At 40.1% G+C, this 27,350-nt stretch overlaps 4 protein-coding genes across 5 annotated transcripts in view; all 4 read right to left on the bottom strand.

The window, feature by feature from the left end:
* Positions 1–1,792, bottom strand: part of LOC124125931 — a 91,323-nt gene extending 89,531 nt beyond the window's left edge. The window contains exon 1 of the mRNA XM_048390582.1: positions 1,254–1,792. The gene's annotated coding sequence lies outside the window, so the exon portion shown is untranslated. The remainder of the gene's footprint in view (positions 1–1,253) is intronic.
* The window catches only part of LOC124125930, a 61,083-nt gene that overhangs the window by 16,925 nt on the left and 16,808 nt on the right, over positions 1–27,350 (bottom strand). The gene's annotated exons all lie outside the window — the stretch shown is intronic.
* Positions 4,091–14,024, bottom strand: LOC124125863 (E3 ubiquitin-protein ligase TRIM56-like). The gene is made up of 6 exons (XM_048390574.1): positions 13,983–14,024; positions 11,213–12,270; positions 10,817–10,875; positions 10,580–10,628; positions 10,016–10,075; positions 4,091–4,969 (listed from the first exon to the last, which is right to left on the bottom strand). Exons 2-6 carry the CDS (start codon positions 12,267–12,269, stop codon positions 4,260–4,262), a joined length of 1,935 nt encoding a protein of 644 aa, XP_048246531.1. The 5' UTR covers position 12,270; positions 13,983–14,024; the 3' UTR covers positions 4,091–4,259.
* On the bottom strand, positions 20,268–22,390 carry LOC124122761. Of its 2 annotated transcripts, XM_046485893.2 has the most exons (4): positions 21,689–22,384; positions 21,437–21,488; positions 21,106–21,195; positions 20,268–20,814 (listed from the first exon to the last, which is right to left on the bottom strand). In XM_046485893.2, the coding sequence occupies exons 1-4, from the start codon at positions 21,827–21,829 to the stop codon at positions 20,390–20,392; spliced, it is 708 nt and encodes a 235-aa protein (XP_046341849.2). In that variant the 5' UTR covers positions 21,830–22,384; the 3' UTR covers positions 20,268–20,389. The 2 variants fall into 2 exon arrangements, with proteins under 2 accessions (XP_046341849.2, XP_048246543.1); XM_048390586.1 differs by lacking the exon at positions 21,106–21,195 and having other exon boundaries at positions 21,689–22,390.

The following is a 27,350-nucleotide window of genomic DNA, read 5'->3' as shown; positions in this document are numbered from 1 at the left end:
TGTGACGGAGTGAGTTAAAAAGTGAGTGAGTGAATGAGTGAGCCTAGCCTGAAGCAAACACGGGGGTAATGATACACAAGGTTACCTTGTGACAGAATGAGTTAAAAGTGAGTGAGTGAATGAGTGGGATAATATTATTTTATGCCTCAGTCAACAGTTCAGTTATATCACGGCAGTCACTCTTTATAATCAGAATGGTTACATATAGAATCACGCTTCTTGAAGTACTTAAACAAATCAACTTTGAATATCAGCTTTATTGAATACATGATGAAAACTAAATATATGGCTATCCTTTATGACATGAGTCTTCATATGCGACGCCATGCGTTGAATCAGAATGAGTGATTTGAATTTGACCCCGCTTTAAGCTATATTCCAGCAATATCACGGCGGGGGAAACCAGAAATGGGCTTCACATATTTTATCCATATGGGGAGTCGAACCAGGCTACCCCACCGTCCACGATGAATCAAAATCAACCATTAAACCTTTTTCATTTGGGAGTGCATTTCCAGTGAGGAAATATATTTAAATGATGTTCAGGAAATATCCCAACCATCTGCGAAGTCAGTATACTCGTCATTCACTTCTAAAGAATCGTTATCCATAAAAATATAAAATAGAGAGAAACAGCGGCACACAACTGATGTTTGTTTCGATATGTGCAAGTACATACAAAGATATTTTTACGACGTGGCAATTTCAGTTCTTTCATGATAGAAAACAGAATACATGGGAAATAACCCGCGAAGGTCTTCAAAAACCCATGCTTGCCGTAAAAGGCGACTATGCTTGTCGTAAAAGGCGACTAACGGGATCGGGTGGTCAGGCTCGCTGACTTGGTTGATGCATGTCATCGATCACAATTGCGTGGATCGATGCTCATGATATTAATCACTGGATTGTCTGGTCCAGACTCGTTTATTGACAGACCGCCGTCACATAGCTGGAATATTGCTGAGTGTGGCGTTAAACAACAAACCAACCAACCAACAAGGGAAATACCCAATTTCACGCATGGTCTCCAGTCCTCGCAGAGTTGTCTCCCTTTTATCACTTTAGCCAGCTGTCCTATTGCGCAATATTTATTTTTCTTGGGTGTGACATCAGGATGCTGTCGCAAGGGATACAAAAGCAAAAAGAGATCAATTTCTTGCGGTTTAATATTAAACCAGATTCCGGTTCTTTGCTTCTCAATTCAATAGTATTACTAAATAAAGGACTATTTTTAAACAAAGAGTTATACTCACAAATAGAGCTTGAATTAAAAAAGCCAAAGACACAGCCGGTTCTCCAGTAAACTCACATAAGATACCATCCAGCACACGTAATCTGTAATACGTCTCTTTTAGTTAACATTATACCAGTATGATTTTCACAGTGAACACACAATCAGGGTTGTGGATTCACAAGGAAGAAATTTGGGCAAACCGTTACGATTGTGAAAGTAGGAAAACAGCAGTTGGCTGAAATGAGTCAAAGTGGGAATACGTAATCTGCTCAAATTACGGACTTTCCTGAAAAAATAGTGACACATCATGATACATTGTGTCATACACTGTAAACTTAGCCCCACATCTTAATGATGTTTTTGCTTAAGCGACTACTCATATATTTTGGGGAGAGGGGGCTGGTAAGATTGAGCATGAGAGGAGGTCATAAAAAATGAGACAGTGCTATTTGTTTCAAATAAGAAAACATATATGTTTGAACATTACGTGGGGACTGGTCTTTTATTATAGGGAGGAGCATGAGAAGATGTTACATTATTTGAGGGCCATAACAACATATTACGTAACATAGGGATGTGTCACCAATTCACCACCGCAATCCCATCAACTGTGAGATAGCAGGCAATCTCATTAAAACCAGATATTAGTTATAAAAACAAACAAACAACTTAACAGACACAGTTTTATTGCACGCAATTTTAAAAGTAAATGGAAATGTATGTTTATAATATTTGCGCAGTATTTGGCACCCCTCCGGGGCTCCAGTAAACTCACATAAGATACCAGCCAGCGTAGTCTGAAGTAGATCTCTTTTATGTATTTATATACCAGTAACATTTCCACAGTGAACACACAATGAAGGATTTAGATTCAACAGGAAGAGTGTTCGGCAAACAGGCACGATTGCGAAAGTAGGAAAACAGCGGTTGGCTAAAATGAGTCTATGCGGGAAGTGGGACTACGTAATCGGCTCAAAATAAGAAATCGGACTTTCCTGAAAAAATAGTGACACATCATGATACATTGTGTCATACACTGTAAACCTAGCCCCATATGTTGAAGGAAGTCTTTTGCTTAAGGGACTACTCATTCATTGTAGGGGAGAGGGGGCTAGTGAGATTGAGCGTGGGAGGAGGTCATTAAAAATGAGAGAGTGCTATTTGTTTTAAATAAGAAAACGTATACATTTGAACATTACGTGGGGACTGGTCATTTATTATAGGGACGGGCATGGGAAGATGCTACATATATTTGGGAGACATAAGCACATGTTACGGAACATTGGGGTGTGTGACCAACTCACCACCTCAATCCCCTCCCCAGCAAAAACACGCCCGCCCACCCACACCCGCCTACAATAAATTACGTCTCAAAAGATCTTGTTTTAGCTGGCTGTAACTGTGCATCTGTGAGATAGCAGGCAATCTCATTAAAACCAGATATTAGTTATAAAAACAAACAAACAACTTAACAGACACAGTTTTATTGCATGCAATTTTAAAGGTAAATGGAAATGTATGTTTAATAATATTTGTGCAGTATTTGGCACCCCTTCGTTGACTGCAAGAAGGCCAGTTCACCCTGATTAAGTCCCTTGGTCAGTCAGCACTGAGTTCGTGGATTTCACTTAAGCCGTAAACATCTAAGACTTGCATGACTTGGTCTTTCTACCGCCATATTAAACTGACATGCAATGATAAAACACATTTTGAAGCGGCATTATATCCAATTCACCCAAGATCACTGAGCCATTTCCATTTTATAATCTGTCGCTAAGGCGAACAAATCAGGGAAAAGATTAGTTTATTATCCATGGCCATGTTCCACATATTTACAGTTCTACTGATGTTTTGTTATTTTACTGACGTACACGTTGCTTCAAGATTATGTCTGACCGTCAGTTTACCGCAAAAGAAAGCGGAATTGTACATTTTGTTATACATGTACGTGTTGAAAAATAATTGCAAGTGATTCCATACTGGATGTTTCCATAAACTGGAGAAAACTGTGGGCCATGTCCACTAACAGTGAATGAGTGTGTGAGTTGGGTTTAACGCCGCTTTTAACAGTATTCCAGTTATATCACAGCGTGTCAGCTTGACGTGGGAGGAAAGCCCGAAGTGATACAGTTCTCAGACGTTTACCACTTCGGTGAAACCCTCGAGCACGGGTATGGTGCTGACAAACCTAGAAACATAATTGGGGCGTACCGGGATTCGAACCAACAATCACAGGTTTCTGGCGTGCCCAAGGGATGCAACTCATCACAGCGAATCGCGGCACCTTAGACGACTGGGCCACCCGTACCCCTTCTCCACTAACAGACTGTGACTTGATTGGATGACATTTCCGCTTGTTACCGACTTGTATCAAGGTTGTGTTCTTATTTTTCTGCTTCAATTGATCTGTAAAAGTGTGGATGTGGAGATTCAAAATAAGTTTGAAAGACACCAAAAATAAGAATTTAGGGAAAACATTCTGCCAACTCGATTGCATGTCCGTACACCCATCACAGGTACACTGGTACATTCTATGTCCGCTTCAATCACTTTCATCCCATTTCTTCACCGACATCAAATGTGGCAATGTGGTGGCACAACTGCAATACCTTCAGCACAACCCTATTCATGTGGGGATTTAAAACAATTATATTACAGAGAAGAAACGGACCATGTCAACAAATTCATGATTTGTAACAACTTTTGATGAATTTGTGCACTCAGTTGATTGTTGTGCCATTTCCCAGAAATGTAGGAAATGTGTGATAAACTGATCGATTACCGCAGATTCATATTCATAACAATACTCATGTGAGGATGCAAAATGTTTCTAATACACAACAGAAACTAGTCAAGTAGAAAACAACACATTTAGCTAACCTTGTTACATTCTTGTACATAACAAACAACACATAGACAGGTAACTTCTATGTCCGCCTCAATCAATACAATCACATTACTTTTGACAGTTTAAATAAATATGTCACACTTACAAGTTTACACAATGTCATGTTTATTTTATTTCCTATGTGAGGGCGTTATAAATAAGTGACTTCTTGGAGTCAGTCATGGTGATGTCCACCCCGCTGACCACCTTCATGTTGACTGTGCAGACATCTGGCTCCCCAACACCAAACATGGGGAGAAGAGACTCCCTCCACTCAACATCCAACTTGGCTAATACAATCTCCCTGTGGAGATCGATGAAGGCGAGTCTCCCCCTCCCCACATCCAGCACAACGCCATAGTGGAGGGTGGCCTGTGTGCGGGGTGTGGTAGACATTGTGTTTCTGTAACACTCCCCCAAAATCCCCTGCTGACACACCCTGGTACAGATATTCCCCCGGTCTGTGAGACAGTCCCATACACTGACACACCAGGAGCGGCGCTGGTCAAAAACATAACAGTCACTGTCCACTTGGCTCTCCTCCCCCACACCCATCTCCAGGACAGGCCAATAGAACCCAACACCCACCACACCCACCCTGGAGTGGGTCTCCCAGTATCGTGGTGTGTGTGGGGCAGGGGTGACATTAGAGGGGGGTGGAGGAAGGGGGATGGGGGTGGAACTACAGGTGCCGCTGTATCTCCGTAACCTGCCACTGTCTATGTATGTCTGTAACCAGCCGCTGTCTCTGTGTCGTGTGGCGGGCGGCGAGTTGACCAGCTCACCGTCTGTAGTTACGTGGCAGTAGTCTGTGTTGGCTCGAGCAGCGTCCAGTTGTAGTTTAGGACCTGGAAATATACATTTTGTTTATAGTTTACCAAATTTCCTGTCTTCAGATAACAAATGGAGCAGCTCATTGTGAACCTCGTTGCAGTGTTTACAAAACACCGCACTGAACGATCGGCTGTCAAGTTCGTCTGTCTGTGAATTTCATCGTTATTGTGATAAAATACGAATAATTTCACTGTAAAAGTATTTATATTGGTATTTATAATGTTTTACATAAATGTTTGTATGGATTGAAAATGAAATAAATACTGCATAAAACATGTTGTTAGTTAAGCTGGTCTGCTGTCAGTAGTCAGAAATACTTGCTGCCGGAAAACGCATAGCTATCTTTATCACGATATAACTATTATTGTTACTATTCTAAAGTCTTCTTCTACAATTTTGTAAACAATAAGACAGAAAAAGCTGTTGTTTGACGATATTTTTACGCTTGAGTGTTCGACAGACACAGAGTGAACAGGTAACTTCTACGTCCGCTTCAGTCACTGGCCACAGTTTCAGCACACTCGCTGGACGGGGAGGTTGTCGCGTCATGTGTTGTGACTTGGCCATGTATTTGTGAATTATTTCACACATAATGTTTTTTTTATTTTTGTGACATATTTTTCAAAGTGATCAGTTTCTTATATCTCTACACAGTTCATTACAGATTCCTCGAGAAAAAGACACTGATACTGACCAGTACGATCATTACTATCTATAGGTTAGGCCGAGACGACCCAGTGTCTAATCGTTGAAATGATAATTAAACCGTGAGGCGCGCAGAGTTCAGTTATTTAACCGATTCAACGATCAGCAGCTGGGATCCGAGTGGTCTAACATACTAAAACATTTATGGCATCTTAAATGCTTAAAAAAACAACTGCCCAACTGTGAGAACACTGTGTGAGGTGGCCCTGCGTGAGGCACGTGAAATGTGTTCCCCGAGCCTTTCGCACGTGCACTTCGCACTTTGCCGATTTGGGTTAGGAAATGCATGTCCCGGGGCAAGTATACCATTCATTTTGGACCAACTCGAGCACATTAATTATCAATCACCTAAATATTACTTGCCCTTGTTGATGGGCCTATTATGACCAAATATAGCCTTGATCAAGATAATAGTAATTTATTTTCTATCTGTTCGTTTCGTTGAACGAAAAGCTACAAAATCACAAGTACTGTACAAATACTAGAATGCATAGAGTATGCATAGAGAATGCACTGTATAAACATTGCATTAAACACAGTTCATAAAGGGATAAGGCAATTGGTGCTGATATAAGAAAATATTTATTTGTTAATTTTCTTCCCTTTCTCCCATGTCGCCGTGGCAGAAGACTACATTCGTTAGCCTTCAGTGCGGGTTCGAATCCCGCTGTCGACAACGTTTTTCATGAAATTATTCTATCATCAAGATACATGGTAGGGAATAAAAGAAGTTCAGTTATTGCCAGGTAGTGTTAAACTAACAATTCAGTCAGTTTGACCACAGACAAAGGGGCCATGGTTAAAAGATTTATTTAACATTTAAGTCAATGGGTGAACATACAGCGTAATTGATGACACATGCTTATTTCATTGTAAATGGCGAAATAGCTGAACCAACTTTTTATCCATTATCAACTCAAACCCGTAAATATTCAAATATGTATACAAATTTAAGTATAAACTTTCACCTTTAATCAGTGATCAACCATTTCCAGCCTTCTCTCTACACTAAATTGTATTATCTCTTCTCGGCGTAGACGAAATGATTTATTATATGAGGACATTTTTCGATAAATATTTTTTACTGTTTCATGCAGTATGATATTTACTGCAGCGCATCAATATATTTACATGCTATTGTTTTAAGTGTGGGCTTCCATCTTACCGAAAGCATTGACATTAAACAAACTAGCACCAGTAATTTTTTGACAAACAAGACACATGAGCTAAGACTTAGTTCTAAAGGTTAACAAAGATAATGGTATTATCGGCCCTAGTTTTAGCCATTATACAACATGAACCTTTGTTATATTGAAAGAGCGTGTTCAGCTACAATTGAGAAGGGAGAGCCAGGTTTTGTTTTGTTCGTTTGTTGTTTAACGCCGCACTCAGCAATTCTCCCGCTTTAGTGTGAGTGAGTGAGTATGGTTTTACGCCGCTTTTAGCAATATCACGGCGGGGGACACCAGAAATGGGCTTCACACATTGTACCCATCGGCGTGATGAGCGAACGCTTTAACCAGAAGCCTACCCGACCGCCCTCCCCGCTTTATAACGGCGATCTGTAGATACTCGAGTATGGACCAGACAATCCAGTGATTGACATCATGACAATCGATCCACGCATTTGGGATACGATGACATGTATCAACTAAGTCAGCGAGCCTTACCACTCGATCCCGTTTGTCTCCTCATACGACAAGCAAGGGTTGCTGAAGACCTATTCTAATCCAGATCTTTCACGGGCCGGGAGAGCCGGGTAGGTCTTGCACATGTTTGTACCGGCGAGACGCATATTAAAGTCGTTGATGAACAAAATCACGACTAGTTTTCCAAGCTTCATGTCATCCTCTTGACGAGAGATCTCCGTGGCTGTTAGTGACGAAACTTAACTTCACGGGTGGACAACATCAGTGCACGCAGTACCGTGTCCTGTGTTTAAAGGGGAGACAACCTCAGTACACACAGTATCATGTCTTGTGTTTAAACAAACCAAAATCACGACTGGTTTTCCAAGACTTATGTCACCCTGTTTTTATAGCAACTGACGAAAGATCTCCGTGTCGCAGTTTACATGGCATATATGACAGGCTTGGGCGTTGTCACTTTTCTCGCCCTACACGCATCTCGTTTGGTCAGCTCTTCTGGGACACAAACGCACGCCGTGTGCACACATATCTACCAACCTGCAGACGGGGACATTAACTACTCGTTGCTTCCTCGAAGTTGTCGGCCGCATCGTGAAACTTTTACGCCCACTTTGCTATTTGTCTTAAAGCGTTTTCTTGGAAGTGCAATTTCAGTGTAACAGTGTAATCTATCTAACGCCTCTGCCAGTCAGGGCAATACTAAGTTACTCACTTAAAACAGCATACACTACAAGGGATCAAATTGTGATATATAGCATTTGTGAATGCCATTTACCCAAGAGGTGCAACGCCCTGCACCAAAAAGTATTTTCTGTAATGTCCCCATCGTCGAGGGTGGTTCTTAAGTCTTCAAAACAAACTGGATTTTCATAAAAGATGTTCAGGAAACAATGTGAGAAACTCGACAACGTCCATGCGACCAGACACTAGGAATGTCCAGAAACTACAGAAATGCACGCAGTATCGTGTCCTGTGTTTAAAGGGAGGTCAACATCACGCAGTATCATGTCCTGTGTTTAAAGGGTGGACAACATCACAGCACGCTGTATCATGACCGGTGTTTAAAGATTTAACAATCTCAGCACAATCAGTATCAGTCCTGTGTTTAAAGGGAAGTCAACATCATGCAGTATCGTGTCCTCTTGGACTTTCTTTTGTTCTGAGCTGAAAGTGCTGGAGGTAGCTAACGATCCAACACCATTGGCAAGTTTTGGTAAGATACGTTTCATTGGTTTGAAAACAATAACAATACAAAATAAAGTAGCTATGTATATCCCTTTAGTTTTCAGGCTATGTTTCATAGGCTATATTTTCATAAGCACAAAATGCCAAACCACAAATAGGTTTGAATAATCTTAAGATGACCTTGTAAGCTTTTTTTGAATATGTATTTGAATAATTCAATTTTTCACAGATTTCAATTTTCAATTTGACATGATATTATGATATGTGTAACTTTAATGGTTAAAGATCTGATACACAATGAATCTCCATCAGTAGTGTACAGCAGTTGAAGGGGGAGGAAAGTTAGATTGGGATTTTTCTTTAAACCACTGTAGTTATTGAACTGCCCCAGAGTTGTCTTTGCAGATATTTTGTTGTGTACAAAGATTGTGTATTCCGCTCGTGAAACCAACAAAGTTCTCAACATCTAACTGAATGTTATATATGTTTGAGTGCATTTATGTTTGTTCTTTTATCTAGAAATTGTTTTGCAGATGCGGGTGTTAAAATCCAAAAGGGCGGACAACTTCACTACACCAAATATCATGCCCTGCGGTAAAAGGCCGGACAACATCACCACACCAAGTCCCATGCCCTGTGGTAAAAGGGTGTACAACACCACTACACCAAGTACCATGTCCTGTGGTAAAAGGGTGTACAACATCACTACACCAAGTACCATGCCCTGTGGTTAAGGGGCGGACAACATCACTACACCAAGTCCCATGCCCTGTGGTAAAAGGGCGTACAACATCACTACACCAAGTATCATGTCCTTCGGTAAAAGGGCAGACAGCATCACTACACCAAGAAATTTGTCCTGTGGTAAAAGGGTGGACAACATGACCACACCAAGTACCATGCCCTGTGGTAAAAGGGCGGACAACATCACTACACCAAGTACCATGCTATGTGGTAAAAGGGCGGACACCATCACTACACCCAGTACGATGCCCCGTGGTAGAAGGGCAGTCAACATCACTACACCAAGTCCCATGTCCCGTGGTAAAAGGGCGGACAACATCACTACATCAAGTACCATGCCCTGTGGAAAAAGGGTGTACAACATCACTACACCAAGTACCATGCCCTGTGTTTAAAGGGCGGACAACATCACTACACCCAGTATCATGTGTTCAGAACATGGACAACATGACTGCACCCAGTACCGTGTTGTGTTGAAAATGGTGGATGACATCAGTAAACCCGTGCCTTCTTCTGTGTTCAGAAGATGGTCAACACCACAAGACACAGTACATTGTTCCATGCCTTGTGTTTAGGAAATGGAAACATTACAACACACAGTAACCTGGTGGATTTCAGTGATACACCAATCACTTCATACTTCGTGAAACGTTCTCAGCAGTGCCCTGTCGACTAGGAAAAGGCGCTTCACCCAGTAACCTATCCTGTCCGTTAAGGTCGAGCAACGGAACATGTAAAGTGTGGAACACGGTCAAGCACGCATATGATTGTACTCACACTGCAGAATCACCGGTGTCCTCGTTCCTGTTTCCAGAGTATAGGTTTTAACACCCGCATCTGCAAAACAATTTCTAGATAAAACAACAAACATAAATGCGCTCACACATATATAACATTAAGTTAGATGTTGATAACTCTGTTGGTTTCACGAGCGGAATACACCATCTTTGTACACAACAAAATATCTGCAAAGACAAATCTGGGGCCGTTTAATAACTACAGTGGTTTAAAGAAAATCCGAATCTAACTTTCCTCCCCCTTCAACTGCTGTACACTACTTATTGACATTCATTGTGTATCAAATAATTAACAATTAAATTTACACTTATAATAATATCATGTCAAACTGAAAATTTAAATCTGTGAACAATTGAATTATTCAAATTCATATTTGGAAAAAGGTTACAAGGTCATCTTAAGATTATTCAAACCTATTTCTGGTTTGGCATTTTGTGCTTTTGAAAATATAGCCTGTGAAATATAGGATGAAAACTAAAGGGATATACATAGCTAGTTTATTTTGTATTGTTCTTGTTTTCAAACGAATGAAACGTATCTTACCAAAACTTGCCGACGGTGTTGGATCGTCAACTACCTCCAGCACGTTCAGCTTAGAACAAAAGAAAATACAAGAATCACATAACAGTAGGCTTGTTTTGAATATGAGATACAGGCGTCACTTTAATGTACAAACTATTACGAACATGACATGTACCAAGTCAATCGTGAAATGCTAAATTTAATACACCAGAAATAACGATTCGTATGTACACACGTTTACTGAATGAGAATACTTACATCTTTGTATTTGTTTTCCAGGTCAGTTAGATGGCTATCGCCTGTCTGTGAACCATGATCTGTACAATAAACACACACAACTGTTACAAATCGATTTACTATTTGACTGTTCCCTGAGGTATTGTTGATAATGTATAAACAGCTAATTAGCAACCCATCTTAAACTGAACATCAACAAGAAGACACGAATCTTCTATAATGTTTGAAATGACATGTTAACTCAATACGATAACACAGTATTCAGTTCTAATCCATAAAAAGGTTAATTTCATGTTTTCGTGTTCTACCAACTTCTAAAAGCCAAGTTAACAAATACTTACTCTTTGTTTGTTTTTTGAAAGCTTCAATCAATCTCCATATACGAAATGAACTATCGCCAGAGTAAGAAGCAAGTACCTGATTGTGTATGCGCCTGAGCTGCTGATCCATCTTCATTGACAGATCCGAAGTCAGAAATGTAGGATTTCAATTTCACCAGGCCCCCTGTGTTGAAACTGGCTGCAGATGCAATGTGTGTCTCTGGTGGAACTGATCTGAGATGCGTCTTCGCTGTGTCTTGTATCGACCACTCCAGTGTGAGAAAGTCAGAGTTTGAAGCATACTTGAGCACTGTCCTGATGTAGTCTGAGGTCCACTTGCATCTTTTACTCTCGCCTTCAGAAGTAACTTGTACAGTGTGCAGCTTTGACAGTTCCTGCTTCGTCTGATTCTCCAGATCTATGACCAGCTCCTTCTCTCGTTGATCAAGTTGTGTCCTCAGAGAATGGAAAGTGTGGTGGATGGCCTCCTTAAGAGCACTACTTGTATTCTTTGTGTCATTTACGACTTTGCTGACGCTCTTCAAATATGCTTGGTGACAAGTATGATGTGCTGTCACGTTCTTCCCATGTTGTTCTATCCGTCCTTTTGCAGCATCGGCAGCCACATCTAAATCCTCAACGTCGTGCTCGGAATGCTCTCCAATCCTGCATTTGGCACAAATTGAAATGTTGCAGTTTTTATCAAAATACTCAAGAGGATAACGATTGTGAAGTTTGCATACTGGTTCTACAAACATGCTCCCCGGTGCCATATCCCGAAAGGTTTCAACAACATGTCTTCTGGTAGCTTTAACACCATTGTGCATGTTCTGGCAGTATTCACAGAGGAACTCTTCACACTCCTGACACCAACACACAGCCTGATTTCCATCATCTTCATTTGTACAAAGAAGCTCTGTGGGGCGATGTTTGACTGTCAGGTGGAATATTTCCTTCTGTCTGACTGCATCCTTCTGGAGGCTTGTGTCTGTGAGGTTGACCTCCCACTGACATGTAGAGCATGATATCACACCACCAGCTGCAGATGTCACACACGTCTCACACACAGCGTGTAGACAGGGCAGTAAGTGGGGGACTGGACCTTTCAGGGTAAACTGCTGCTGACAGACAGAACACTTCGGGAAGGTGTCCATTCTGAAACATAGAATAGCGTTGTATCTATTACAGCGAGAACATTGCATTAAGCATTGTAATAATGCGAACAGATTATCAATAATGGCACATTGATTTCACGAAAATAATGGACTAAACCTAAGCACTTACACTTGATCCATGATGTATTTGAATTAAAACAGGCAATCTGATTATTGAATACATAAAGATAAAGATTCCTTGAGACACATGTTGTGATATTTTATTGTTGAATAATGATGCTGGTTGTTAGAATGTTTTCCTAGACTGTCTTTCTTATTCTGGTGACACTGAATGTCAACAGGGCATTGTGCCCAAAGCATGCCTACTGATGCGGTGAATGCTCTAGCAAACATGAAGTTATCGGAACCGTCATTTGTATTGACGTCGAAATGCCACCAATCAGACTGCATTAGACTTATGAATTTGCTGTACCGCTCATGAGGACGGTTATGAACAGATTGGTCGTGTGATACACATAATTGGAAATTACTCTATTTTGTATCTGTTTTTGTCTTTTGTCTCAGTAAAATTGCAAAAAAACGTACTTAAAAAACAGATCAAATCTCTAAACATTGAATTAGAGGAGGTGCCGATGCCGACGTTGTAATAGCCATGGCCATGTTCATTGGAAAGTCATACTGATAGGTACAAAGGGAAACTATCTTTCTTTTCTTGTACTACCTACCAGCATACGCTATATACTCCACCCGTACCTTCCTCTACCTGTGCTACCAAGCAGCATACACTACATACTCAACCCGTATCTTCCTTTTCTTGTACTACATACCACCATACACTAAATACTCCGTCCGTACCTTCCTCTTCTTGTACTACCTACCACCATGCACTATATACTCCACCCGTATCGTCCTCTTCTTGTACTACCTACTACCTTACATGTACACTATATATTCCACCCGTGCCTTCCTCTTCTTGCACTACCTACCACCATGCACTTTTTATTCCACCCGTATCTTCCCCTTCTTGTACAGCCTACCAGCATACACTATATGCTCCACCCGTACCTTCCCCTTCTTGTACTACCTACCAGCATACACTATACCCTCCACACGTACCTTCCTTTTCTCTTACTACCTATCAGGAAATATTATTTACTCTGTCTGTATATCCCACACCTTGTGCTATCTACCGACGTACACAACTCACTGCACCCGACTCTCTTGCACCTTGATCAACCTACACGAATATCCATAACCCCTGAACGTATAGATATCCCATTGGACTCCGTCACAGTTAAATCTCTATAAATAACCCGTCCTACATGTAGCTTGCCTACCTAATAGAATATATTCAAACTATGTTGTCGACGACAGTGTTCAATACAAAGCCGACAGCAGTCAAGTCACAACAAGCAGGTTACAGATTTATCCTTGTAAAGAAGCGGAAAGTCTCTATCCCTAATATGTGCCAGTGTTAAAACACTGTATAACTCTAACAACTTTAGGTAAAGTTGTTAGTGTTTTGTAAGTGTTATAGCGTATGCATCGTGCATAATATACTTCGAGTAATGGCGTCTGAATTGGAAGTGAAAATGAAAGGTTTACTTGATTGCTCCGATTCCTCGAATGTGTAAACTTATATCAAGGCCAAAAGGAACATATAATTTACTATAACGCTGATTTACACTGACAATATATCTTTATCAAGACACTTCTACTCATTTATGTCGCGACAATACAGGACACACCTACCTGTGAGTTTATCTTCCTTGTTATACACGTCACTTCCGGGTGAGACGTCTATGCGCGGGCGTCCTCGAATTGTGATAGAATATGTCACATGACACATAAACATGAAAAGCGTACAAACTTTATTATTTGATATAACTAGTAGTCCATTCAAGTTACATTGAGACCTGTATTTAACAGTAGTACTGTTGTGCCGTGGCGGGTCAATGTAATGTGGGAAGAAAGCCCAGCACTAGGACTGCGTTCCTAAAGTACAAAAGCAGCTTAATGCTATATTTCGATAAATAAATTTAAAACAGTCAAATAAATTATTTTCCTAAATATATACAAGTGACACAGAAAATAATAACTTCAAAAGTTTTGCACATTTGCAATAACCTCCAACTTTATTTGTTGATATTGTATGTGCTCAAAATTAACATTCTTGTTTACACTGGCTGTTCAATCAAGTCATTTTGTTAACTGATATATCTGGGTACAGGTGCTTGTACATGGGTATATATCACTGTGTTGAGATACTCAGAAGAAATATTTGTTTGACGCATGTCTCGAGGGGTGGGTAAAGTGGTTTAAGCGTTGGCTCGTCACGAATGAGGTACGGGTGTCTTGATAAGGTTGGTTTATAGGTAAGATTGATCACCCAACCAACTCTCACTAACCTACTCACACACATGCCCAGACACACACAGCCAACACCCGCACACCAACCAAACCACACGCCTGTGTGTTCTACACATTCTCTATCTATACGTGGGTGAATAGTAAATATTGGTCATTAGCACTTTTTCAACAGTGTGTCTTCGTTCACGTGAAGGGTTGAGTGAGAATAGCCACGGTAACAGCTGCACTCACAGAGTTGTCCCCCTTTGACCGCTCGTCTTAGATTCGTTGGGGCATATACGTTGGGGCATATAGTTTCCATGACATGACAAGGGCGGTATTTCAAAGCAACTGTTACAGAATTTTCATACGAAGAATAAAACCATTTATCACCAAAACGTGTTTTCACAGGTGATCACTATTCTCTATGACCCCGAAGGTGGTTGCTACTGCACATTTTTAGACAACGGTTACTACAAGAAGCTGAAAAAGTTGGAAGAATTACCCTGGATGGTAAATAGAATCTCACTGAGTGGCCTTCGATATCAAATGTTGCAACGCGCAGTAGTAAAAGTTTAATATTCCTCGGCAAGCCTAGGAGTTTTAAACTGCGGTTGCGTCATAATAGTGTGTGTGTGTGTGTGCGTGTGTGCGTGCGTGCGTGCGTGCGTGCGTGTGTGTGTTTAAAAATTATTTTAACAGAAATCGTTTAAACGGAACAAAGCGGAAGTGATATTCTGTTGGTTAGTCATAACTCAACACTGATTCATTGGTAGGTCATTTATCGAGATTATTTCCCTGTACAAAGTACTCCCTCATCAAAGTATATTCATCACACCTCCTCACGCATATGTTTAACTAACTATTATTAATAACAACATTTTTCCCCAATTGGCTAACTGTTTACCCGCATTGTAAAAATAATCATTTACTAACTTACGATGTCAAGAGGTCACCTTATAAGACCAATATACATATTAAACGAGCACTGCAATTCGCCGGAAGTGGTTGTTGCCTCTGTTATTGTCTTTTTTCATTGAGTGCCCGCGTGATATCCCAGAAATATCGACTAGTTTGCGACATGTGTTGTGCCAACCATAAGCGCATTTGTCGCTTTTATTTGATGGTATAAGGGCGTATCGTCACATTGATCACCAAATTGAAAAACAGCTGCTAAACAGTTTTGTCTTCGAAATAATAAGGAAATGTAGGTATTTTTTGGGTAGAATAAATAAGTCACTTGCTTGGTATTGTGAGATTTTCGTTAACACTATTTTGACTTGTAACACAAACTAAATATTTAACCCGAGCATTGCTTACTTTTTCATGCTTATCTGTTACAGTCAATGTGTAAAATGACATATTTTCACTTTGGCAATTTATTAAACGCCTAAATATTAAGTTATTTTACAAATAGACTTAAACAACTGTTCCCTTCATTTATTATGATAACGATTTCCAGACTTTTTTCATCATCCAGTGACAGAAAATGATAGGATTAAAAGAGAACGAAAATCAAAGCCCATTTCTATATTGTATGGCCTCTAATACGAGCATAGATAGTCTATTGTGATGTTTTAAGCATTTTTGAACCTCTTAATAATTGCCAGTCAATCTGTTAAATAAAAGGACATATTTTGAAGACAATTTGTAAAATGACTGAACTATTTAGACATTTTTTTAGATTGCCAGAGTGAACCACACTTCACACATTGACTAAACATACACGCCTACAAACTGAAAGGCTTAGTGTTGTCTGTCGCGCATCGAAATGCTTCTAAGCGAAAACGTCGAGGAACATGAATGATTCTGTTCAGTGCTAAAGCAAATCAGTGAAAACAAAATGCAAAAATTGAAATTACAACCGACCAACGTTATATGTTTAAGAAAGAACATTTACTCAACCCCCATGTGTAGTGCAATAAAGTATAGTTTTACCCTTAACTCTAGTTAAAGCACGAGGTCGCTTATAAAAGCCTTAATTATCAAACGTGTGTGCCATCTGGCAGACAAATAACTATTTTGACCCCTTGTTATCGTGTTGTCCAGCAAATCGTTCCACAACAAACAAATCACCCGATCTCAAGTGTAACACTTGTGGGAACTTACGCACCTGTCTGACAATATGGCGACTAATTATTGAGTATAATTTATTCAAAATATCCCCTTCCTATTGCAGGTGTCAATCGTGAGAGACAATTATATTACAAATATTATGTGAAACAATAATAGTTGAGAATAGAAACCTGGAAATAAAATTGTTGAACCAGACATGATTCTTATATATATATATATACACTCTTCAAAAGAAGAGGGGCAGTCGGGTAGCCTAGTGGTTAAAGCGTTCGCTCGTCACACCGAAGGCTCGGGTTCGATTCCCGACATGGGTACAATGTGTGAAGCCAATTGCTGGTGTCCCCCGCCGTGATATTGCTGGAATATTGCTAAAAGCGGCATAAAATCTTACTCACTCCAAAAAAGAAACGCACTGGTAGATGTTTAGTAAATTTATTGTACTTATAAATAAAGTTGATATATTTGATTTAATATCATAGATACAAATAGGAAATGTTGGCGCTCGTTAGTCGCATGTTGTCGCTGTACAAAAGCATTGAAAACTGTTCATTGTCCATAAGTTTTGAACTCAGTTTCACGTGTGACCGCCCCGGGCAGCAAAGAAGGCTCTGCATCTCCTCGGCACTGACTGGATACGTGTACGAATTCTGTCCTGCGGAATTCTGCGCCATTCTGCTTGGAACGCGTTGGCCAGTTGTGGGAGCGTCTGTGACATCCCACGTGCACAGGTGTTCGATTGGGTTGAGACCTGGAGATCTCGACGGCCAGGGCAAGCCGTTGATGTATCCATTGTGATGGTAGCCTGCCGTGACACGAGCTGTTTGCGGTGGAGCACTGTCCTGTTGAAACCTTCCCCTCTGGCGGTCAATGATGGGAAGAAGGTGAGGTTGAAGAATTTGAATCAAGCAGCGATTTGCTGTCAAATTTCCCTGAACCACAACCAAGTCACATCTCGTGGTGTAGGATATGGCCCCCTCACCATGACACTACTGCTACCGAAATTGTCGAATTCACGTACACAATGTGGGGCAAAACGCGCATTTCGACGACGATAAACACGTTGTCTTACATCTCGCCCGTGAAGAAGAAATAGTGATTCATCGCTAAACCACACTCGTCTCCAGTTTCTCACTTTCCAAGGTTGTAAGGTCGCAAGCGTCGCTGTCGATCGATCTGTTGCAAAACAGGGACGATAACTGGTCTTCTGGGTCAGATTCCAGCCTTCCTTCCTGACTGTCTGGTCCGATATCCCGCTCAAACCAGGGATGCGTCCTGCAGTGTCCTTAGCTGTGGCACTGCGATGACGTAGGTGGAACAGTCGAATCCAGTTTCTAATCGCAGTTTCCTCAGATGTGTCTACTGAAATGTAATATCGAAGTCACGTTTTTACTACACATTTAGTTCCCTCTTAATAAGGTTCATTTTTCTGGAGTGAGTGAGTATGGCTTTACGCCGCTTTTAGCAATATTCCAGCAATATCACGGCGGGGAACACCAGAAATGGGCTTCACACGTTGTACCTATGTCGGGATTCGAACCCGGGTGTTCGGCGTGACGAGCGAACGCTTTAACCACTAGGCTACCCGACCGCCCCTATATTTCTTAAAAATGGAACGTTAGTCAGTGACCTTCTTGATAAACATAATAATATGTACATACTGGTATATCGACTTAATAAGTTTCATTAATTCACCGGTTCAAAAAATTAAACAATGAAAGTAACTGAAGCGTATTTGAAATTTCACAAAATTATATGCTATCTATAGAATGTACTCGGTATTCAGAGGGAGTACTCTATGCATGCGCATTTATAAACAGTCATGTGAAATCGATATCCTTTGTAAAGAAATATACGGAAAGCATAACAGTGTTGAAAACCTGTATTGATGAGCTCTTTTACCTTCGCCTGCAACACAAGTAAGCGGAAAAAAATATTTCTGGTCATGCACTGGACTGGTAACATCTTCCATATGCATACACCTGTGAATTAAATTCATGCATTGAGAAAAAACTTCATTAAATTTTATAATATAATGGAGAAGATCAGTTTACTCAAGGGTATGTGAAGGTTATTTTATGAAAACACACTGCGACAACAGTCACCTTATCACCACGCAAACACGGAGTCCCGCCTTGTTATAAATTAGTACACATTTGCTTTTTTAGTCTAAAGTCTGGCCCAGCGTTAACACAAATACTTTCTATCTGAAACACACTGCTTTACCGTGTCTCCGTTTCTTTAGTTGACATCCAGAATCCAGGTACAAATTAATAACTATGAAGTTTTACATACATTCGATACAACTATCAAACAATGTAAATGAAATCTGTTTTCATTTTGTTTGTGAAATGGCACTGAATGACGATGGGAGAACATTTTAGGTTATTCTGTAGGTCCTCAATAATTACTCCATACTTGCAAGATAAGATGTGTATCTAAAGTTGTCTATAGTTATGTCAGGATAGTGTACTCTATAGCGCGTTGACGTCAGCTATAAACTTGTATGCTCTACTCATTATCATCCGACCTTAACGACTGGCATACAAACACCGAAATGCTATGTTTGTGGCAGTGTGTCACGCTAAATTATGCGATATATTGAAATACTGCAACATACGAATACTTAATACCTAAACGGCAATATCAAAAGTATCATTTTTGACCATGTAGCGGGTACGTTATAAACAGATATCAAACGTTGCTGACCCGACCGTGTCATACATTAGATCAGGGTTGAACAGATATAAAAAAACACATCGGTCCTTGTTACAGAAGATATGTTTTATTTGAAGAAAGTTTAAGATTATCGTCAACAATTGAAACGGCTGTTAATCCAAGACAATGTCCATACCAAAGACAAGACACGTTTAAAATCACAATCTCCTAACTATGTCTTATGAACTATCTTGCGAGTTTGGGCGATAAAATTATTTTGCAATCATGCTAAATGCATATGAATTAGATATAATCTACTTCTTACACACATACATGTATGAATAGCATTACACATTCAAATTGTTGCTTAAAGTTCACTGGAAATTATTTAACGATATGTGCAACACATCTTAATAACTATGAAGGGGTAATAGGTTTTATCAACCAAGTATGTTTAATTGATTAAGATGACAGTAGAGAAACTGTGAAATACATTACATAACATACTGATGGTCAAACTTGTTGAATCTCATAAACCGAAGTTTCACATTCGTTTCAAATGCTCACATATTTAAAAGCTAAATTATACACACAAATAATAATTTATTTGAAATATTCTGTCTAATAATACATGAATTATATTGTAGAAGATATATAAATGACATACAATTTAATGTGCTTGACACGAAGCAAGGAGGGACATCTAACGACGAAGTATGAATAAAGAGTCGGCTTATAGCCAGTTTGACATACAAACGTGTATGCACACACGCCGAACTCAATTATATGTAGGACATTTGCTGGTAGACAGACATTAAAGGTATAATTTGCCTCGGAATGCATTATGAGATTCCAAAGTTTAATTGTTCTTGCCTTTTTACAAACTACTCACACACAATTATTCACATTTGTCTTTGTTACAGGGTATTAATTGCGACACAAAGCTTGATGGTTTCAAATTGTTATCAATGTGCCATTTTCGTGTATTCCCAGAATCCATTTATAATGTATACATCACATGCACGTGTTCATTAAACCTCCTTAACCTCGACAACTGTAAAATTGCCAGTAGGGAACCATCACGTCATGTATACTCCAAAAAAATGCCAGTCCCTGTCATGTCTCAGTGGATTCAACCCTGATACTTTCACCGTCAGCTGATCACCAGCGTCCAGCTGCACCAATCCATGAACATCACTGGAGTACTCCAGACTTGCCCCATCAATGATGCTGTTTTTGTTCTCGCTGATGACATTCCTCAATACTGTTTCTGCCTCTTGCTTCAGTGCACTGTACCGTGTTATATTATGATGAAAATCAGACTCAGCATCGTCATGATTATTTCTTTCTGTGTAAAACTTGATGTGGCTATATACGGCATACACTCCAGTGGCGGGCACTATGATACTGCCATTCTCACACTTCATTCCGTTGTACAAAAGTTGTCTCTCTGGTCCGACAAAAGGTACCCAATTTCTTAATGGTGTGTCTGTAAGGGTTTCATCTGAAGAATCAATATCAAGACGTGCAGCAAATATGAATAATAGATTTGTACAAACCTGACTATCCAATGGTTGTGGAACGTTCTGGCCATGGGGTAATTTGGTTAAGAAAGTAATTATAAAGAAAAGTTATATATGTGACAGTGTCAATCTTAACGTGATACCTGATCTGACTGAATTTCTTCTTATTTGCTGTACACTGTATATAACATACATATATATACTCTATTTACACTCTATTTACACCGTTTTTATGATATTCATTTTTAATTCATAATATGAAGTTAGTTTACCATCAGTGTGACTAAAGTCTAGTCCCGGGAAGTAGGCTATAGGCTTTAATAAATTGAGCAATTCTGCTGATATGGTCGGTTTTTCTGCATCTGTAACAAATTGTAGAGAGAGTTTCACACAAACAGGGAGCGTGTCATTGAAATATGTTATCTAATCACATTAATATCATTCCCACATGTACAACCTGTACAGCCATCTCTGAAGGCAAAGGCGACGATCTGTATCGTGAAACCTTTTGTCCACAATGAAAACAATTATCATTGCAACAGAACATTCTGGTGAATGGCGCGAACGTGTTTCTCGTTTTTCATTTTGGTGTATTCAACTCACTTGTCCGTGTAAGACTGGGCATAGCAATGGTTGTCACGTGTTCCATGTATATCTGCAACACATGACAGAATGGATAACAGTGTGATGTGCAGAATAAATAACAATAGACCAACAGTCCAGACACATGTACGTTACTGTTTATTCATTCCTTCTATTTATCATTTTCCTCCTCTCCAATAGTACAATTTGAATATTAGTAATATATCTATGAAATATTATGAGTGAAACGTACATCCTTAAGTTTGTACTTACATTGTCGATTTGTTCCTTTGTAAGCTGACCTTGTGATTGCTTTTCGGTTTGTAGTGACACCACGACACCAATAACTGCAATTACTACAGCTATGTTCAAAATAAATATGAAAGCAAATCCAACTTTCATACGTTTGTTCATGATGAGTGCTAAACTTTAACGTCACATGCTCTTGTCTGAAACAAACAACAAACCAATTAGAAACCAAATCAACTCCTGATTTGTCGGAAATGTTGAGGAATGGCGGACCTAGTAGACAGTTCAAGCTTGTATTCTCTTTGACCTGTTTAATACAGGCATGTGGACAAGTCTGAGCGTGAAATGATAACAATTGTTTAATATATGACGTGTGGTAACGTTTAATCATATACACACGCGCGCGCACATATACTTCATAGGTGAGATTCACTGGTGTACAGTAGCACATACATATAAAGACATTCACACAATAATGGCACGACGGAAATTCTATTCTTATAGATTTTAATGTAATTGTCAGTGAGAAGTGCACTCCGTAGTATTCCGTCAGAGTTTACGTCATGTCATGAATATAGTCTCGTAAAAATAACGTATGAACGTCAAAATGTGTCGGTCATAAGCTTATGAACGTCAGTTTCGCGGTCATGTGACCAAACTCACATTACAAACCTCACGTAAACCTCACATTACACACAACCTCTCTCTATTACTGTATATATATATATATATATATATATATATATATATATATATATATATATATGCGCTCGTAGTGTTATTAATGTGTACGTAATAAACAGAAAGAAAAAAATAAATATATGATGATCTGTTAACAAATTTAAACCCAATCGATAAGACACTCTTAATCAACTCATGTTGTCAATATTAAGAAAGAAAAACCTTAAATATACTGCTCACTGCTCACTGCTCACTGCTCACTGCCGAGAAGTGTTGTTGCCCGGACAGTCAAAACTAGCAAACACTTGGTGATATCGGAGAGGGACTTCCCCTTCATATCCAGCTGTCTCGATTGTGTCATGTTATATTGTGATCCGGCAGTATGTATCTTTAAATGAACATGAATCACGATTCTAAAACGAATGATGATTGTTATCTTATCAACTGATGCATCTCTGTTATCGTTGTTTACGTTACTGAAACATACATTCAGTCATTATAATACGGCCGTGCCTGCATCAAGGGGTTAAAACAAGGATTAGTCGGCTCGGAGTCAGTTTAATGTCTCTGAGTGGGGTATCCATGTTAAACTGTGGCATGGTATCTCAGTGGGCTAGTACTATAAGCACACACACACACACACACACACACACACAGACACACGCATAATAGCCATACCATTCTATGCAATCGGCTTACTAGAAACGCTTCTGAATGATAATTCATTTGTAATGGGACACTGATCGCCTTGTACAAGGCAGCGTTGTGTTTCGCTGGAAGAGTTGTATCCCTCGGACGTACCAGACGTGTAGGACGTCCCTCAGACGTGTTCCATGCAAATCTGCATCTCTGTTATCGTTGTTTATGTAACTGAGACATACATTCAGTCATTATAATACGGTCGTGTCAAATGTCAGCCAGGACTTCCCCGTGGATATCAGGGTGCGCTTTAACTATACCTAGGAACATCTAACAGATTGTGACCCGGAGATATTTACTCATTTAGTGAACATGCGTCACGACTGTGAAACGAATGACGATTATAATCCTATAATCTATTCAAGAGTCGCATCAATACATTCCACAAGTCTGTAAGGTTTCAAATCCTTGAAAGTTCGTAAAAAAGAAGATGCATTTGTTTCTGTCTATCTCTCATTTACTGCGATCTCTGACTGCTACTATTCGGATTATGATAGTCTATTTGTTCTCCTTCTAATTTAAATTTGGACCGTTAAGCACCAACCATGGTTCTTCATATTCCATTAGCAAATTATTGATGTGGCAACTGGTCGCCAACTCGCTTATATCTGTTGCTGGGCAGAGTTGTATGCCACAGGCGTGACAGAAGCCTATGATCTCAGGTTCTTCATATTACGCAAACCTATTTCAGCACCATACTACACTTTCGAAACTTTCCCCAAAGTGGGAGTGTCTAGGATGTGCCTCATTTTATGTTTTCTTCCCCGTCAAGTTGACTCAACGTGGTGTTTCTCTAATACTAAAGCAGCGTTAAACATCACTCATTCACACTATTAAATGGATTCATCAAAAAGTATCAACCAAGATGATACGTTAATTCATTTACTAATTCAGGGATTGATATCAGTATAGGTAGCTTTCTTTATTAGTTGTGTTAAAATATGAGGAAACTTGCATTAGTAGTAGCTTTAAGTACAGGCAGTTATGCTAGAGCATAAGACTATGTCTATCGCATGTTGAGAAACCTCTCGTCTCAAAGCCCGTCCTACACGCTAGATACACACTGCACAATATACACTGCGCTGTACGGGGGCAAGTTTGCCTCGCTCTCGCATAACCTGCAGGTGAGAGGATCGCACAATAACAACGCGTGAATTTAGGGCCGCTAGGGCTGAGGTGACTGCAAAGCTTACAAAGCCTTCCTGTGTATCCGATTAGAGAAGTAGGACATTCTACTCCATTTTGTGGGTCAACATGACCGCGTGATTATATCATATTGTAATATCCAAAAATGAGGTTAAATCTTTTCTGTGTCTGTCTCTGACGGTCGCCTTATTCACCTCCACTGACGTGTTCTTGTGATGGGTTTTGTTCAGAGTCGAACAGATCTGCGGTTATGTGTGATGTTGAATGGCCAACAGTGTTGTTCACGTGGTGTGCATTAACTCCCTCCCTGCTACATACGGTTTCTTAATCAAACTATTATAACTCGTCCGTTCATGATGTCGAGGTCAGTATTTGTAAAGTAGGCTTTAGGAGGTATGATAAATGCTGGAGAGATGATATATGACTAGAGCTGTGGTGTTTGCGGTGAAGGGTCAGTGTTGGAGGTGAAGTGAGGTGAGGTGAAATGGGGTTTTAAAGTCGCGTCCAAGATTATTGCACTTATATAGCGACGTGCATGCACGTGTGTGTGTGTGTGTGTAGGTGAGTGGCTGCTTGTACTAGTCCGAACTGATGCCGATTTATAGTGCTAGCACACTGAGACACCATGCCACAGTTTAACATGAATACCCCACTCAGATACAGACTCCGAGCCGATCAGTCCTTGTTTTGAGCCCCTTAATGCCGAGCGCCAGACAGGGTAACAACAAGTACCATCTGTAAACGTCTTTTGGTATGACGCGGCTGGGGATCGAACCCTGGACCTTCCGCCCTCCAGGCGGACGCTCTATCATTAGACCCCGGAGGCGGTCCGCTTATGGAAAGGGAATGGGCTCTTCGAAAACGGTTTTACCTCTATATAATCAAGTTCAAGTATCGTTTGTTTTTATTAACATTAAATATAATCTTTGACTGACCTCTGTGTTTCAAAGCCAATACAAGAGACCAGTGTTACACAGGGATGATAGTCATTGTGACCTACAATCAATATCTTAATGCTAGGTTTTTATAACATATTTGTTTGGGCAACATAACCCCCCCGTATTTGCTGATTATATTGTAAATATATATATGACTCTGTGGTGAGACTCCAAGATCAAGTTCAAGCCGAGGCAAAACATTATGGCATGAAGGTTCAATTTCCAAATCTAAGGTTGTTTCAGTCTGCAGGATTGATGAGATCATGCAAACTGAAAAAACTGGTGGTTTTGTGGTAACAGTTTGGAAACAGTATCTGCTCACAAGAACCTGGTTGAAATGTTTGCCCCAAAGCTGTCAAAAAAACATGCAAACCATGAGAAAAGACATTGAATATCTTATTCAGTTTTGGAATAACAGCTGAATTGAGCCTAACCTGCTTCTGTTGTCTGTTTGATAGCATGGCTGTACCCATATTTAGTTATTAATCCGATGTGCGACATGGGAGGAGGTCAGTGTAAATTAAAGTGTACACAGTTTTACAGAATATTCTCAGGTGTAACCACCAGCTCTATGAAGCTGTCAGTGGAGAATTTAGTAGTTGCCAGCCTTCGCTGACCACATGTGCAATGTAGTAAAGTCCTGGTTAAAGTTGTTACATATGGCCATCACCAGGTATCCCAAATGTTAATACCAGCTTGGTAATAAAGAAAGGGAGACATGGCCCACACATGCTAAATCGTTGATGAATATTTTAGGATCTGATGTGGCATGGATTGGATAGGGAGTTGGAAATGAGTCACTTTTCCTATGACAGATGTTAAAGACTACAATTGAACCTGAGAGATATGTTTTTAAAGATATAAAATGGACCCCTTCGAGTGATCCTCATTAGGTGTGGGTGTGGTAACCATACGTTATAACCACACACAGGACGCTGAGCTGGCCCTATTTAGGGCGATTCCATACTTACATCTAACAATGTTTCAGAGAGATCCCTACTTGTAGGTGATCAGCTGTATGTGTGATGTCCTTCACACATTACACAACAGCATGTTAAACCGGCAAACCTTTGTGTCAAATCAGTGTATCAAACATTTACAACTTTACACCACTTCATGTCAAACCTTTACACCAGACAGATTCACTTTACAGCCCCTTGTTCCAAACCAGTACACCAGACAGTCATACTTTACAACCCCTTGTTTCAAACCAGTACACCAGACAGTCACACGTTACCCCCCCCCCCCCCCCCCCCCCCCTTGTTTCAAACCAGCACACCAGACATTCACACTTTATAACCTCTTGTTTCAAACCAGTACACCACACAGTCACACTTTACAGCCCCTTGTTTCAAACCAGTACACCAGACAGTCACACTTTACAACCTCTTGTTTCAAACCAGTACACCACACAGTCACACTTTACCCCCCCCCCCCCCCCCCCCTTGTTTCAAACCAGCACACCAGACATTCACACTTTATAACCTCTTGTTTCAAACCAGTACACCACACAGTCACACTTTACAGCCCCTTGTTTCAAACCAGTACACCAGACAGTCACACTTTACAACCTCTTGTTTCAAACCAGTACACCAGACATTCACACTTTACAGCCCCTTGTTTCAAACCAGTACACCAGACATTCACACTTTACAACCTCTTGTTTCAAACCAGTACACCACACAGTCACACTTTACAGCCCCTTGTTTCAAACCAGTACACCAGACAGTCACACTTTACAGCCCCTTGTTTCAAACCAGTACACCAGACATTCACACTTTACAACCCCTTGTTTCAAACCAGTACACCAGGCAGTCACACTTTACAGCCCCTTGTTTCAAACCAGTACACCAGACAGTCACACTTCACAGCCCTTGTTTCAAACCAGTACACCAGACAGTCACACTTTACAGCCCTTGTTACAAACCAGTACACCAGACAGTCACACTTTACACCCCCTTGCTTCAAACCAGTACACCAGACAGTCACACTTTACAGTACACTGAACTGTAAGTTCATCAAGCACTATTAATATATACAAGATGCATTATGTTTCTAATAAATCAAATTAAGAATGCATTCTACAATATATATTATTTCTAATCACAATAACTAGAAAACATCCATATATACAACATCATAAAATAAATAACCAACTAACCTTAAATATGAATAAATCCTTCTACAAATCCAAATCCTCACTTAGAAATGAAAGCGGCAAT

The sequence above is a fragment of the Haliotis rufescens genome, unplaced genomic scaffold (genome assembly GCF_023055435.1).
Source record: "Haliotis rufescens isolate VD_foot unplaced genomic scaffold, xgHalRufe1.0.p SCAF_9, whole genome shotgun sequence".
NCBI classification, from domain to species: domain Eukaryota; kingdom Metazoa; phylum Mollusca; class Gastropoda; order Lepetellida; family Haliotidae; genus Haliotis; species Haliotis rufescens.
The sequence above is the reverse complement of the archived record's forward strand: the minus strand, read 5'-3'. Positions and strand labels throughout refer to the sequence as shown.